Here is a 16,218-nt window from a genome sequence, read left to right as displayed (position 1 = left end):
GTGTATAAATGGGAGCAGCTGAGGGCACAGTGAGTATGAGATGCTTGCCCTGCATGCAGGATTAGAAACGTCTTGCAGTGTTCAGAACAACCTGTAGTGCTGTATCACACATGTGCTGTTGCTACACATACAGTTCTCCCTTTCCTCGAGGGCAAAAGAACCTGCCCTCACTCCCACACTTGGCATATAACTGTCTAAGCACAGCTCAGGGGCTGAACGCGGCCAGCTGACAGGATGATGGTTGGATTTGATGACCTGAGAGGTCTTTTCCAATCATAATGGTTCTGTGATTCTATTCTATGATTCAGTGCATTTTACAGGACGATGGTTCATACATGCTGTGATCTATATAGAAATCAGGGGTCTAAATATATCAAGAGGAAGAGAACTAGGCTGCGTGTTAAAACTCTGCATCTTAATCCTGGATGTGTTTGTGTAGAAGTTCCTAAGGCACCAAGATTTACGTGGGAGAAATTAAATGCAAATAATGCCTTTTAATTAATTACCTATCTGGAAAATATCTCTAAATGTGCATATGGAAGAAGGCAACTGCTTTCTCAAATTCAAAATTTGATCAAAAAAGACAGTAGATAAGTTTTTTCAATCCCGAAATGAATGTCTCAATTTGCAATAAAAGGAGATTTATGGCATACTAGAAAAAAAATTACAAAATGTCTGAGGGAACCACAGAACTTGAGAAGACAACAGTGTCCTTAAAAAGATGTGAAGGAGCTGCATCAAATGGCCAAATACACTCCCCTGGAGAAAAAGTGTATGATGAGTTTGTTGAGCAAAACTCCGAGTTCTGGAGTGCTACAGGGCAACAGGAAACAACATCCATGCTTAGAAACTAAGGTTTCTAAGTTTCAAGACAGGCACATCAAAGAAAAAAGTGTTTAACACCAGCTTTCCTATTTTCTTCCATTCTAATCCTAGATGATAAGAGTTGTAATCTGAAACAAGCAACACACTGTCAAGGGTATTCTTATACAATCAGAAGAGAACAAACTGTTCCTTCTCTTCCCTAAATCTATACCCAGTCAGACAGACAGGGCTCATCACGAGAGCTTTGCTGCCAGCAAAAGAACAAAGATGTTCCCCCTGCTTTTCCTGTCTCCTTTCTCTCCCTGCAACCCTTTCTAGTGAACATGAGATGCAGCAAGCTGTCCTCTGAAGGTGAATGGGCCAAAATGATGAAAATTTACATTGAAATTTGCCAGTTCTATTGATCGCAGAAATACAATTAATCTTTAATTTCTACAGTTTCTATATCTTTAAATATATATATATATGCATTTCATACCTTCCTTAAAAATTCAACATAGCCTAACTGTACTAATAACATCACAAACTGGAATTAGCTACTCACCATTTATTATAGACTAAGAACTAATGAATTGCAGGGGAAATACAATTGTGTGATTCCCACAAGTGAAGCAGAACAGTGAGATGAACGGCATGAGCCAGCTGTGCTTCTGGGTCAGGAAAACCTACCTTGCTATTTGTGGTCCTCCTTTAGGAGACTTTGTATCATAGTATTTCATGGCTTTATCACTCTCCATTTTTAGTACTGAGGAAAATATTTCACTGTATGGCAAGAGTAAAGAACGTTAGCTAAGTGTTTTCATATGGGCTTCCTGCATACATTACTGCAAATAGCAGAAAGTAGAGTCTTAGTCATACAATATAAAGATGCTGTTTAAATGAAGAAATTGGACACACCTATTACAAGGTTGGCATAAAATTTCTGGTAGAGTGAAAAAAATGACTCCATCAAGGTTACTTTTGAAAAGTGTGCAACTTTTTCTTTCACTTCCTGATCAAAACTTGATAGTAGGTGAAGAGCTTTTACAGTAATATAAGGAAATATTTGTTTTAAATTTCAAATAGGAAAATATAAAATAAATATTAGCATCTGATTCACAGTGCACTTTATGTGAAAGAAAAGGGATTTGCCACAGAGCCTTTCCAAGTTACACAACAAAGATTTTTCTCTGTTTTAATGTTCTTTAGATTCCCAAAAATGTTACAATACTTCCTATTAAATAGAACAACACCTACTGGTGCCAGCTAACCCCAGCAAAAAATTCTCCAGCTAACTTTTCAGTGGAAAGCAGATTGAGCAGTACTTTTCCTAGCTCACAGTAGTTAAATTTATCACCTCCTCTTCTCCTTGTATTTCCCTGCCTTTAATCAAGTTGAAGTTGGAACAATTGCTCCCCAACTCAACTCGGCTTCAAGCATGGTGCTGCCATGCCTGCAAGCTTGCCCAGATTTTCTACTCAATCAGCAGGGCAGATGAAGGGGCTCGTCCAGCACATGAGGCCCTGAGCACAGCCCTGTGCTGCAGTGACCGGCTCAAAGCCATGCCCTTGGAAACACCGGGCAGCAGGGCCTGGGGATCACAGGCACTAAGGTACCATGCCCTGCTTGAGCACCCGCACCCAAGAACCTGTTCAGGAACAACACTGGTGTCACTCCCCACCCTCCAGCAACAATCACAGACAAAATGCAAGATTTCTGAGTCTCCCCAATAGGGAGTAAACACAGCAATGATTACAACATGCTTATCAACTGCTCAGACAGCATACACGCTCTGTTTCTCAGCAGAATTAAAAGTGACTATTATGCTAAATTCAGCCTAATCCAACAAATGTGGCCCCCAAAGAATTTTAATGCAAGAAACATACTTGCACACTCCCCTCGTATTGTGGTGGGTTGTTTTCAAGAACGTTTAGGACATACATCAGATATACAAACTACAGTTACCTGCGAAATGCAGGATAGTAGTGAGGTCTACCTATCACTGTGTACGTCACACTGCATACAAACTTTTATCATCTAAAATTGTGGGGGTTGGATTTTTAACACGGTTTAAACGCATACGTTGAGAAATAAATTTAGGAACAGAGCGCCACCTACCGACAGAACGGCCACAGCGCAAAGTACAACTGACTTCATGCTCGCGATCACAAAACTTGTTTTCTCTCCACCCGCCTTTTTCAAGCAGCCTGCAGAAGCACTATATGCCAGCTGAGCAGCTATTGACGTTTCTTGTTTTTCTCTTTGCTCAATATTTAAGCTCAAATAACAAAGCGCTTTCTCACCCTTCCCAGTTTACTACTTCACAGAATAACATAACTTCATGGCGTCAGAAAATAAAACCGAAGCTAAAGTTACTAGAGGACTCAAAAGAACCAACTGAAATCCATTTCAGTGGTTCATCTGCATATCGCATCTCAAGTATCACTTCCCACATGCATCCCTCTAAGAACGTTTTATTTAGTCAACAAAGAGCAGGGTGAGTTATCCTCTAAATATTTTATAAATGTGGTTTGTTTTTCAAGCAATACTATGGAAACATCTTCCTTCAGTATCACTTGATCCCTTTTCCCCCTACTTTATATTTTGCAGCAGGTAGACAATTGTAGAATTACGTTTTGAGTCTCAGTATTCATTCATAGCACTCATCACTTACCTAGGTAAATCACTATTATGGTACAAATAAGGAGGATTTCAATGCTGTCTTTCGAAAGCTAATTTCTCTTTTCCCTCAAAACTTAAGTTTCTACATAATACACATAACTAAGCCAAAAAAAGAAGTTTCAAGAGGAACTTGCAGTGCATCTCGACAAAATTCTTTCACAATCAGTCTGTTATAGTGTGCTCTCATGTTATAGTGTGCTCTAGTAAAAGCAATGGAAGCCCCATTACTTTTCATTTACTGAAACTAGTGGTGTCAAGTCATCATGCAGTGAGTTAGTTTTGTGCGTAAAAGTGAAGCAGAGTGTGCTGGACAAATAGGCTAACACTGTTAGAAATCCCCCATTGAGAAGCAGCTGCCCTCCTGTATTTCCCCCTCTACAGCACCAAGCCACACACCCAGGAATGTGCACATATCTCAAGCAGGCTAATAACCTTCAACAGTTCTGTTATCTTCTGCTATTATGAAACCAGACACTATTGTAGGAGGAACCTCCCTTATAATGCAAATACAATGAATTTACTACAAAGTTTTTGTAGTATTTAACAATGATGGCAATTTTGCTAACAAGATAACTTTTTTTGCCCTGCTCTTTGCTCTTTAGTGAAAAAGTAATTACTGAAGCACTAGATAATGAGATGTACAGGGATGAATATTAACAATTAACAGGAGAAACAAGACCAGAATTCAAATCTTGATGTATAAAAAGTAGGGGAAGAAAAAGACAAATTGCCACCTGAGCACAGGAAAATACAACTTTACTGACCTACCTGTACCAGTTTTTCCAGTTAAGATACTCCCGTACTGAGAAAGTTCATAGAGCTTCTGTTTGTCTCAAGCTCACTGAAAAGCATAAACAGTGACACAGCATGCTCACAAGTTGTACAGTTGGAAACATATTCATACTTAACAGGGGCTCCTTCATTAATAGCTCTTTCATGAAGCTTCCAATATCACTACATTCAAGTACGTTCTACTAATCAATACAAAGCCAGAGATTAATCCTTTACGTTCATTTTATTAGCAATGATGAATATAAATCTCTTACGAAAATATTCTTCACATTTCAATATATAAGAGGTGTCTATAAAAATATACTACTACATAACAAAGCCAGTAACTTCTACAAAACATACCATTTAACAATATATAGGACGTAGTAAAAATCTTAACACAGAGGGCATTTTTACCCCATTCTTGTCAAACAACAGTTCCCATAAAATATGAAATCACTCATTCTCATATACAGAAGTGTTATCACCAACAATTTATGGAACTGCATAAGTTTTGCACCGAGGTTATCTGCATCTGCAGGAACATAAAGCCACAACTTTTCTTTGGATGGACAGGCAGTTACAACCATGGAAACATTCTGTCGGTAACTGCAAAGCCCTGCTGAAGTCAGTTGCGCATCTGCTGTCAGCACTGTGAACTCTTGTTTGAATGGACAGAAATCATGGTCAGTGGAGAACCGATTATTCCTGCTTATCCACTGCCAGTTAGCAACTAAGTGACTACTGAAGAGGCTGCCCCTTTAGAAATAAGCTTTCCTCCAAGAGACGTATCCTGAATAAAGCTCATCAAGGAAAAGAAAATAGAGGGCAGGGGTCATTATACTATATCATAATTAAGGGTATTACTTCTTTCTTGTCATCATCAACTATGGAAAGATCCACCTCAGAACAGCATTTGAATTTGAGAAAGAGCCTTGTTTCAGAAGACACAACAAACTAGTGACTTCATCAATGCTCTCAAGCTGAGATTACTTCTATGTCTGGTGTTAGACAAATGCAAGAAATTCATTTTAATTATATAGACTGCACTTTCCCACACTAAGAATATGACAAATTCATTGTTTGGGCATACCGAGAGGGCTTTTAGAGCATATTTTGACAACCAGTATATCCTGAAAGTAACTGGCTGCTGCACAGTGACAATACACAGCTTTTTTAGCTCCTAGCTTTTTGTAAGAGTCATGTAGGTATGGCTTGAAGGCTACAAAGTCCCAGTGAAGACAGCAGATGATTACAGTGAATTGCATAGCAAAAGAACATAAGAAACATGCTTGTGATGAATCTGTAACAACAAAACTTTTTCACTCTATGTTTATGTGCAAAACAACCAATAATTACCTATTACTTTCTCTATTCAGGCTCCACTGAAATCTGAACATTGAATTAACATGTTGAAATTCAACAATAACTTTATAGAACAGCAGTTACAATGCAACAATACTTCATCACATTACAAAGGAAAGGCTTCCTGTTGTAAATACATGTGTTGAACTTAATTACTGTAAAGATTGTAAGATGACGTGAAAGGTGATGAACATTAGCAATACATTTGACATAAAGATTAGAAAGAAAATAACATTTGACCCTGAGGAATTTGCTGTATTAAAACTACAAAAGAAAACTGATCAGAAAGAATCAAGGCTCAGCCAGTTTTATTTCATAATCTCAAACAGTAAGCTGGGGAGAAGAGAAAAATTTGACCATGTTACCAGGCTTTGTAAAGAAATACTCTCGATTAGGGTTTCCAACTCAAGGTTAAATAAAAAAAGGCACTATACCAAGTTGCTGATTTCAGGTCAATTCATACATGTTTAGTGCAAGAAAAAAAGACCTTTCTTCAGTAGCGTGTACTTCTCTACTATTTGTAAACAAGATTCATAACCACTGAAATCATATCAGCTAAAGATATTTTTTTATATAAGCTCCCACTTTTTTTTTTTTTTTTTTTTTGAAACTGTGTACTGACAAGGTAGTGTATGCATACTGCAGTTTAAACAACTATCCAACTCCCCTTCATTTGACATTTTTTGACTTAGTGATTAAGTTCAGACCACTGCAGTTTGGCCCTCTCCAACTCTACAAACCAAGTTACTCAGCTGCACCAGCTCCAGGGGCAGCTCACCACATAACCCCATAAGCAGTCACACTGAGCCAGTGGAAGGAACCAGGACTAGCTGACAACCCACATCAATCTGAACTGCTTTGGAACTGTACCTCGTGAGTGTTAACTTACAAACACATGCATACTAAACATGAAATGAAGCATTAAGAAATGCAGTCTATTTTCCATCCCTCCCTTGAAATGTGTTAATGGTGATGATGGCCAAGCAGCAGAAAAAAATCCCAGTTTACAATTTCAAGTAGTAAGCAAAATCAAACTGGAATTCTAGTATTAGGCTTTTTTTTTTTTTTTTTAAAACAGATGTGAAAACCAGTTTCGTACTATTGCTGACCATGTCAGGAGTGGTTAACTTCAGCCTTCGGGAAAAGCAGTGAACAGACAGCTATATGCAGAAAGTGATTTTATCACCAGGATGGAATCTGCTCATGTCCACAATATTAAAGAATGAAATCTTGCACAAAAATAGCTGCTTTCATCTAGATACACTTTGAAGTATGAAGATTCATACACACTTCCTCAGGGCTCAACTCTCCAAGGGCTGCTCTCCCAGAGTGCAACGGCTATTGGCTACAACACACTCCTTTAGAAGGACATGGGGTGTGTAAATAACTGAGAAACACCTTGTGATACAAAGGAACGGGCAAAGACCCAAGTGAAGTTTTTCTTTGAGAACTACCAAGACAAGACCCAAAAGCACACAACAATTCATTAAAGAAAATCCCCCCTACCTCACATTTAATATATATCCCTCCTTCAAACGTGAAGGAGGCCAAGATCAGTAACATAAGCCTTTTTCCTCAGTATTCATCATTATCTAAAGATGAAGCATATCAACATGAGAAGCTGTGTTAGAGAAGTGACTAAGTGCAGATTTAAAACGTGCATAGAAACAGGGGTGAAGCTGCCCACTAGCACTGCCTGATGCACTGAGTGTGAGCTCCACCCTCCCACCAAGTGCTGCACAAACCTGTTCTATAGAATCTGTGCTATGAAGTTGGCAAATGTGTATTTTCTGTGAACCACAAATAGTGTGCACTCTCTTGTAAAGTCTTAGGAAAAAGGATTTACATTAAGGCATTTGCCTAAGCTTATGAAGGCCAAGAGAACTTAAACAGTTTCATAAAGAACTTTCATAGAGAATATAAAGAAATCACTCCTAAGTAGCATTTAAAATAACCTATATTAAGTATCTAAAAAATACAATCTTTTGCATAGAGTAAAGAAAAGTGCAGCTACAGCATAATATTCTATACCACAGGAAAGAGCTTACAAGTGGTATGTAGTTACCTATTATCTCTCCTCACCAAGACTGCAGTAATTAAAGATGTATTTATTGAGAACATACTAAAATAAGGATTGTTTATTATGCCTGTAAAGCAGGAACAATTTTGTTGTTATTGTTGTTGTTTTTTAAGAAAGCAAAGATGAAAGAATTTCCAAAGGTTAATCTTGTCTTGACATGACCTGAAAAGATGGAATACCCTTTGTTCTTTCAGAATTCCAATAAGAACATCCCAATGCCTTTGGTTTTTTGTTTGTTTCTTTTTTGAGGGGGGGAGTAAGGAAAAAACAAAAGCAGAAAGTTGGTAGATGTGCAAGATGTGCAAGCTTTATCTATTCCACAGAAGTTAGAGGTAAGATTATAATTCTTTATTCCCTTCTAACTATTTGAACTGAAATCCCTCTCATAATCAATCACAGATTAGTACAAATAAGCCTGGGAAAATTCCACTGCTCAGAAGAATAGAGAAAGGGTCCAAAAAATGGAGAATCTGGTACAGGTACTTTAGGAAAACAAAATCCCAGCTAACAATCATCCACTTCAGATGTAAAGCAAGCAACTTTTAAGAATCTTCCTGCTTCTTGTATTTGCATGACCAAATATGAGGGGAAAAAAGCATATATACTTAATTAGTTGTCAAAACATCTTCAATTTGTTGTCGATGTTGTTTTGTTTTTATTAAAACCAATTTCTTTTATTGGCTACGGTTTGGTACTATAATTTCATAAATGAGATACTTTAAATAAATAAAAATAAATATTTTTAATATATATTTCAAGATTATTAATTTCTGTAATGAAGTAGTGTCTGTGTTGTTAGATTTCATTTTGTTCAGCTTTCTTTGAGCTTTGTCTCCACTTACGAATGGCAGTCCCAGAACTACTAGCTACTACACAAAGGGCACCACCCACAGTCCACCAAGTTGGTAGATGATTGAGAAAAAGAATCTGTAAAATGAAAGCAAACACCACATCCATCGTTCTCATTATGGCTACAGGCCCAGCTTTCTCTATCTGTAGTGCTTTTGTGAGAAATATCTGTCCCCCTAGCCCTAATATGCCTATTAATATGAGAAAAACTCTGTCTTTACCACAGTATGGTAAACGCCATTCATTCATAACAAACAATGCTATAACACATCCAATTAAACCGATGACTGCATAATACCAAATTGACAGAAAATAATGCACAGATTTTCCCACCTTTCTAAGTATAACAATAGTTGATGCTGCAGATACCGTGCTTGCAATTGCTGCAATAGTTCCTTTAAGGTGATCTGAGTAACTTCCTTCAATCCCTGTAACATTTGACCCAAACAGAAACGGTGGTCTGGCAATTAGAATAACTCCAATGATTGTGAAGAGGGTAAAGAGAAGATCCCAAAGGCTGTATTTTTCTTTGAGAAAGATCCATGCCAGTAATGATGTAAAAACAGGACAGCTGAAAGTTATAACAGTGGCATCAGCTAGAGGCATTACTTGGAAAGCATAGTAGAGAAGAATCATTGCACTAGAGCCAAGGAATCCTCGGAAGAAAAGAAAAATTCTTTTACCTTTTGGTCCCAAAAACCCTGTTCTGAAAATTAAGAAAAACAGAAATGTCACATTAATGTTACTGGCTTGCTAATTTCATGACCAACATCCAATGACATTTAAATGTACAAACCCTTCCAAGTGACAGACTTATCTCAAACATCAAAATATTTTTAACTGATTGATCCCAGAGCAATTTAGTCCCTTCACCACTTGCCAATCACATTCAGTCAGGAACCTACTCCTTTAGTATTAAATTGCTGCTTGCAAAATAACCCAAAAGATTCTACAAATTATCTCCTATTTTCAAGAACACTACTTCCATGGGAGGTCAATACATCCAATATAAACCCTGTAGAAATTTCTACAATTCAGGAAGTCAAATTTTGACAAGGAAATAAGTCGAATTAGTAAACTATAAACTGATTCAAAACAATGCAGCTAAGCATATGAAGTTCAAGTATTTAAGCATATTTAAGATTCAAATTAATGAGTGATTATGTTTCCAATACATACTTTTAAGAAATAACTTTAAATTGAAACTTTTGTTACACTTACTTGTAGTATATTAAACCAGGTAGAACAAATGCCATTTGGAAAATGCATCGAAATGCACTCACTTCCACTGAGTGTACATCTTCTATTTTTTTAAGGAATAAAGAGGCCACTGAGAAAAGGAAGGCGGACAGTAAGGTGTAAAAGAGACCGAGTCCTGGACAGGCAGTTTTCTTTGTACCTGCAACAGATAAACATAGTAAGTAATGATCTAGCTCTCCATCAACAGATTCCACAGGTGGCTCCATGTACTACTGTGTACATTTGTAGCCATCCTTGTGGCAGACAAAAGGGTAAGCAAAAGAAATGCAAATACTACATTGATTTACCAGACCTACCTTGAAAACATGTTTCACTAGCCACCACAGCCCTCTTTTTTTCCTTAAAACAGGCAATAGAAGATGAACTCTCAAACTCTGGACTCAAACCATTCCTAGAATTCTCCCAGTCCTATGTCAGTTGGAGGTGCGTGTCTACACTTCAGGAGATTCTGAGCTGCTTCTGACAACTGCCTTCAAATCAGTAAATAAAATTGACTGCAGATGGTCCACAGTCAGATCGTGAAACACTGAAACTTATTACCAGGGAGTTATTGGATTATAGAGTAAGTTCATTAAGGTTCCTAAGCAACAACACAGTTTCCTCTCTCGCAGGCACATATATGCAGAAATTATTTAATGACCCTCACTTATAAAAGTTCCATGAACTTAATTTCACGATTGTTTACCCTTATCTATCGGACTTTCTTCTCCTGAAGAAGTCTCCCGGGCCTAATGGATTCTATTCAGGCATCCATACTGCCTCAGGCCTATTTCAATTACACACTCTTCCTTATTCCACCCACTTTCTCCACCCTTTGCTATAAATAAAATATAAATTAAAAATGAAAGCAAACAGGGAGGGTGAACTACTGCTGACCTCAATGCTGTTTCCCAAGAAACCAGCCCTTTTCATATTAATAATTAACAAATATTAATAAATTAATATTATTTAAATATTTAAAATGATAAAGATTAACTGGCTGCAGAGGAGGAAAAGTCTTGCCACTGAACCTAGAGGTGAATTAAAACAAGATGTTTCCTCACTATCACTTATCTTTGCATCTACATAAAATACTTCGGGTTGCCCTTCTTCTAAACCACTCTCTAAAGATAACTGAGAGAACTCCCCATCCACAACGTGATGCTTTGATAAAAGGATGCTTCACCCCACCCGCCGAACCCCAGGGATCTTTGCAGTATCAGCAGCGGGCACTGCTGTGAGTTGCTAAGCAACTACATATGGTTTTGAGAGGTTGGGTTTGTTTTTAAATTAACAAAACTTGTCACAAACCATTTGGATCCTCCTTGAGATCAGCACTCAAGGCCAAGAGAATGTTCTTTCTACCAGAGAGCTGGGACTGCATGCCAACACAATCGGTACGGCACCAGTTCCCACTTTAACCATCATGAAGCCCCAGGCTTTACTACCTCAACCAGGACTTAGAAAAGGCAGAAAGCCTACATTCCAAAAAATACAGCCACACTACTGCCGAAATACTTCTATTTAGCAATAGACATTTTCATAAAAGCAACTATTACAATACCACTAACCAGCACAGGCACAGGACATCCACTGAGTATCTAACAGAACAGATTTTTTAAAATGTCCGTGAATTACATAACACCCTAATCCACACTGTCGTGCAACAGAAATACAAAATCAACTCCATCCCCAGTATTAAAACAAGTAGAGTCAGACTGGCCAATAACTGAAAAGGGAAATCCAAAGGCAGGCTTATGGGAGAACACAGCACATAGGGCATTGACTCACTTCAGGCGTGATAGCTTGCCTGACTACCACAGAATGAAGCCAATCAAAATAATGGAAGTGAAATTACAGCAAAGTAAACTAAAAGGATCTTATATCCAGAATTAAGCCATGGATTAAAAAGAAAACTAAAAGGAATTCATTTCTGTAAGCTGCCCAATAAATCTAACCTATCAGAAAAAGTATCTGGTAACACTAGAATTTAAACTGTTGTTTCACATCGCCAAAGCATGTGCTTAGTGCAATAAGAAGGTGTCTTACTTCCTTTTAAAAATAACACGGTGTGAGTTCTTCTACCAAAAACAAGAACTGCCCTTCTGAAGAATATTTATTTCAAAATATGTTCTGAGGAAAAGTTTGGTTAAGATAACATTCCCAGCCCATAGAATCATAGAATCATAAGGTTGGAAACGACCTATAAGACCATCTAGTCCAACCATCTTCTCATTACCACTGCATGGAACATTGGGCCTCCCAACACTAACCCAATGCCATTTAAGACACTTGAGCTTTTGGTCTGAAAAAAGGAAGAAAAAAGTTTCTGCAAGTACCCAAGTACTCTCTTCCGAGCAGTGACAGATCTGGCTTTTCAGTCTCACTCCCTGGCCATCTCCATGTGTGGGGTTTCCACATGATCCTTTAACTCTTGTTTCAAATCCCAGTCAAACACCTCCCACTGAACACCATTTTCTTTGTTTGCATTTTAATTCCAGGCTTTCTAACAACTAGCTTTTGTATTTGAAAGACGCAAAGGGTAAAGAAAATAACAGTTTCTTACATTTCTTAAGAGTGGAGATAGGAAAATGCTGACTAAGGGTAAGAAAGTCAGCGAGAAAACCATTCTCACAGAACTTTGGGAGCGGGCAATCTGTTCTGCACACAGACAGCACCAGAATAGTTCCCTCAGACCACAGAAAGGCAACAAGAGCACAAGGGCCTGTTTATGAACTAACCATGGCCATGTAGACAAGATCCAGGCATGAGTCATAAAGCTCAGCTATTGACTTAACTTTCTGCCAGAGACTACAAAAAGAGCCATCCTTGGCAAGTCAGCACAAGTTTCTCAGGACTCTGAATGCTGTTTTTTCCAAGCTTTGCCTTAGAAGTGACACTAATGTAAATTGCACCAGACCGCTATCTCTTCTGGCCTCTCCGCAGTTGCCTACTTAACAAAGACAGAACTCTATGCATTTTCTACTGGAAAGTCAATTATAATTCATATTTCATATGAAACAGGTCTCAATGCAGTCGTTTAAGAATTCAGATGAATTAGAAATCGTTTTAAGAAAGCACCAATGTCTTAAAAGGAAGCCAAATTAAGCTCACAAAAACTCTCTGTTGCAAATTTTACAGCGAGTTGATGGCTTCGGTGATTCAAAGTAACCGAGTAAAGCAAAAGACAAAATAAAGAATAGACTCCCACGGAAGAAAGATAAGAACTGCTAAGGAAGCCACGGCTACAAGCGCTGAGTTCCTCCCCCTTACTTTTCGAAAGGCAGCCACGTCCCTTCTCAATACACGAGCAGTGCCATTCAGCCTGCTACCCAGCACTGTGCAGCCTGAACTTAAAAAACAAACAACAGCGGCACCAGGAAGCGATAGCGACCCTTTCTCACAGGCAAGCCTTTGGCTGCCCCAGCCCTCTCCTCGAGGAGAGAAACGGGGGGTGAGGGTGCAGAGGAGGAGTAGGCCGGGGCCAGACGCGCTCTCGCGGAGCGGCGCCCCCAGGTGCAGGTGCGCGGCGCCCTCAGCGGCTGCCCGTGCTCACCCCGCGCCCCACCACGCGTGCCACTCAGCCCCGGCGCCCTCGGGGACGCTTCCTCCGCCTCGCCGGTAATGTCACCCCACCGGCAGGGCGCTGCCCCCTGCTCCGTCCGCCAGCCAGCCTCACCCTCCTCACCGGGTGCTTTGCAGGAGCGCGGCCAGGGCAAACCCGGGCAGCAGCCGCAAACGCGGCGCTCTTCGGCGCCCGCCGCCACCTCTACGCCGGGCGCCGGCTGCAGGCAGGGCCGCCCCGCTTCCGCACCGTCCTCCCGGCCCCGCGGCCCCTCCAGCTCCTTCCCCGCCGTGGGGGCAACAGCCGCAGCCTCGGCGCCCTGACACAGCACCATGAGGACGCCGGGCCGCGTGCGATGCTGCCGGCTCTTCGCAAAGCCGGCAGGCACCTGGCTTCCTGCGCATGCGGTGCCGCCGCCCCGGCCAGCCCCCCTCCGCTCCCTCCCCCGGCGCCAAGCGCCCGAGGAGCGCGGATTACGGTGAGCGGAGTGACGCCCGCTGGGAAGCAGGCACCTGGCCGCAGCCGGGAGCCGTCACCCCTCGTCGGGACGGGCTCTAGTGCTGCCTGTCCTTGGCGACGTCTGCGCTGGCTGCAGCGGTCCCGTATGAGGGACCGTTCCCGGGCGGCCGAGAGCCTTTACGGAGAGAGGCCGAGAGGCGGAGCGAGGCTGCGGCCCCTCAGGAGAGGGAGCTCTCATCTCGCTGGAGAACTCCGGGCCGAGCCGCTGAGTTCGAGAGGGGTGCCGAGGGGAGATGGAACTGCACACGACGACGCGGAGTTGTTGCGGGGCGGTGTTGAGTCACCTGGGTGCCCAACGTGAATGCATATCGCGTTCACATAGGGCTGCTGCCTCACGATATTGACTGCTCCGTCCTCAGGCAGGAGTTGCACCGCTGTTTAAGAGATATAATGAAGCTAATAATGATAGCGACTCCGTATTCTGTATGTCGCAGTTTGAAACTCTGCTAGTTCAGTCTCTGCCCGAGGAGAACAGCTCGGTTTCTTTCCGTGGGCTCATTAACAGTCGTGTCAGTGCGCAGCAGCTGCATTGACACCTCAATGGGAGCCTCTGCCAGCTGTGTCGACAGAGGTCAAAACGGAGATAGGACTCAGTGTGCACGTGGAAAGGTGTAGGAAGTGGATCTGCTCTCTTTTATTACTCATTGAAGGATACAGAGAAAAACAAAGAATATGCTTTGAATGCTGATTCTTCCCTTTTGAGCAAGTGCAGCTGTTGTCAATAATGGAAATGGGGAGGAATTTCTATTTTGGAATCTCTAATAAAAGATTTATGCTCCCATTGATCTTTTAGCTGCATAAATTAATTGGTGTTTATTTATTGTTAACAAGGGGAAATGAAATGTATAGTTTTAGCAAAGTGAGTACTACGTGGTAAATATAGGCTATTTCACATGGAGTATTTCAAGCTTTTCCTCCAGCTTCATCATTAAAATTATTTCCAGCTTTCCTCCTCTGATTTAGCACTTTTTATAGCCTGTTCTAATCCACCAGTGGCTGTAAGTAGTAGTTCATTAGGAGCAAGCATTTGATTAATATGACCAGAATTATTTCAAATTATTCTTAACTAAATGTTACATGCATTGTTATATGAATTATTAAAAAGAGAAAATAAGTCAATTAATAAGCCTATGCTAAAATCAAGATTAACTCTTTTTAAAGATTTACATTATATGACTTCCTCTTTCTTTAAGTGAAGAAAATAAGTAAATACCTGCTGCATTGGATAGAACCTGCTGTTATTAAGGCTCCTATCGGTATGGTCCACTACTACACTGAAAGCTATGCTAAATCTTTCCACTGAGGAGGTGATCACACAAAGGGGAGACTCAGGCCAGCAAAATTTCCCAAGCAAACGTCCTTAATTATAAAATTGTTTTTGTCTGAGGCATCCATCGATCAGCCAGCCCAGTTTAATTCAGAGGGAGGTGCAAATGCACATGGAAGCCCACACTTCCCCCAGAGACTTATGCTTTGCTGTACCCTGGGGCAGCGTTCACAGGTCACTGGTTCATGGACAGAAGCTGTCCCTCCCCAGAGAGGTGTTGCTGAAGGGCAGTGGTGGAAACAGTGCTTCTGTTCAAGCATTCTTATGGTGGCAATCCTGCAGGCCTCCAGAGGGAAGACCTGGCACTCCCCTGTCCAGGCAATGTCACCCACAAAAGAGCCTCTTACCTAATGAGGAATTGAATAAACTAGGTCTGGAGCCAGCAACATCAGAAACAGCTGGTTTACTTGACTGTTAAGTAAGGAAAAGCAGAGCCAGAACGTGCTACAGGCATAGAGCAAAAATTTAAGAGTTCTTATGAATTGGGGCTATTTGTTGCAGCCTAATACTTTGTTAAAATATGCAGATTATCTATGTATTTTACAAATTTGCCACTTCTAAACACAAATTAATACTGCAACATAGACAGTTTCAAGGAGACTGCAACACCCTCCTCTGTCTTCCCCACTTTTCTCCCCTGTGTGTCTGGCTTTGAACAGAACATCTAAGGGCAATGCTTGTTTATGCCAAGATACATAAAGTGTTCTGTTTGCTCCTGGTCAAACTGCCAATAAAACTGCCAGGCTTGTCTCAGCTTGAAAGCTTCTAAGTTCTGTTTGTGAAGTACAGCCCTCTTTTCTGAATAAGAAGAGCGCTTCCAAAATGACAGAGTGGTTGCAGCTGCCCAAACTAACCAGTAGACAAATGTAATTTGCAGTCAGGCTGCCCTAGATTGGAAAATTAAGTAGCTGCATAAATGTGACAAGTCAATGTTTTATGCAGCCCTTTCAAGTATAGATTAAGCCTCATCTGTGCAATACTGTTCTGAGAACTAGCTGTTCCTTTCCCCAGTGCTTT

The 16,218-nt window shown here is 40.7% G+C and overlaps 1 protein-coding gene across 1 annotated transcript; it reads right to left on the bottom strand.

The window, feature by feature from the left end:
• Positions 1-4,482: 4,482 nt before the first annotated feature.
• On the bottom strand, positions 4,483-13,759 carry SLC35G1 (solute carrier family 35 member G1). Its single transcript, XM_042818426.1, is given in 4 exon segments — positions 4,483-9,257; positions 9,773-9,950; positions 13,470-13,728; positions 13,730-13,759. Coding segments are annotated over 4 exon segments (1,227 nt in total). The 3' UTR covers positions 4,483-8,497.
• Between the last annotated feature and the right edge of the window lie 2,459 nt (positions 13,760-16,218).

Source organism: Centrocercus urophasianus, unplaced genomic scaffold, assembly GCF_019232065.1.
Source record: "Centrocercus urophasianus isolate 14NV4802_14NV808 unplaced genomic scaffold, USGS_Curo_1.0 seq_17, whole genome shotgun sequence".
Classification (NCBI taxonomy): Eukaryota; Metazoa; Chordata; class Aves; order Galliformes; family Phasianidae; genus Centrocercus; species Centrocercus urophasianus.
Note: the sequence above shows the minus strand (reverse complement) of the source record. Positions and strands in the feature narration are given on the sequence as shown.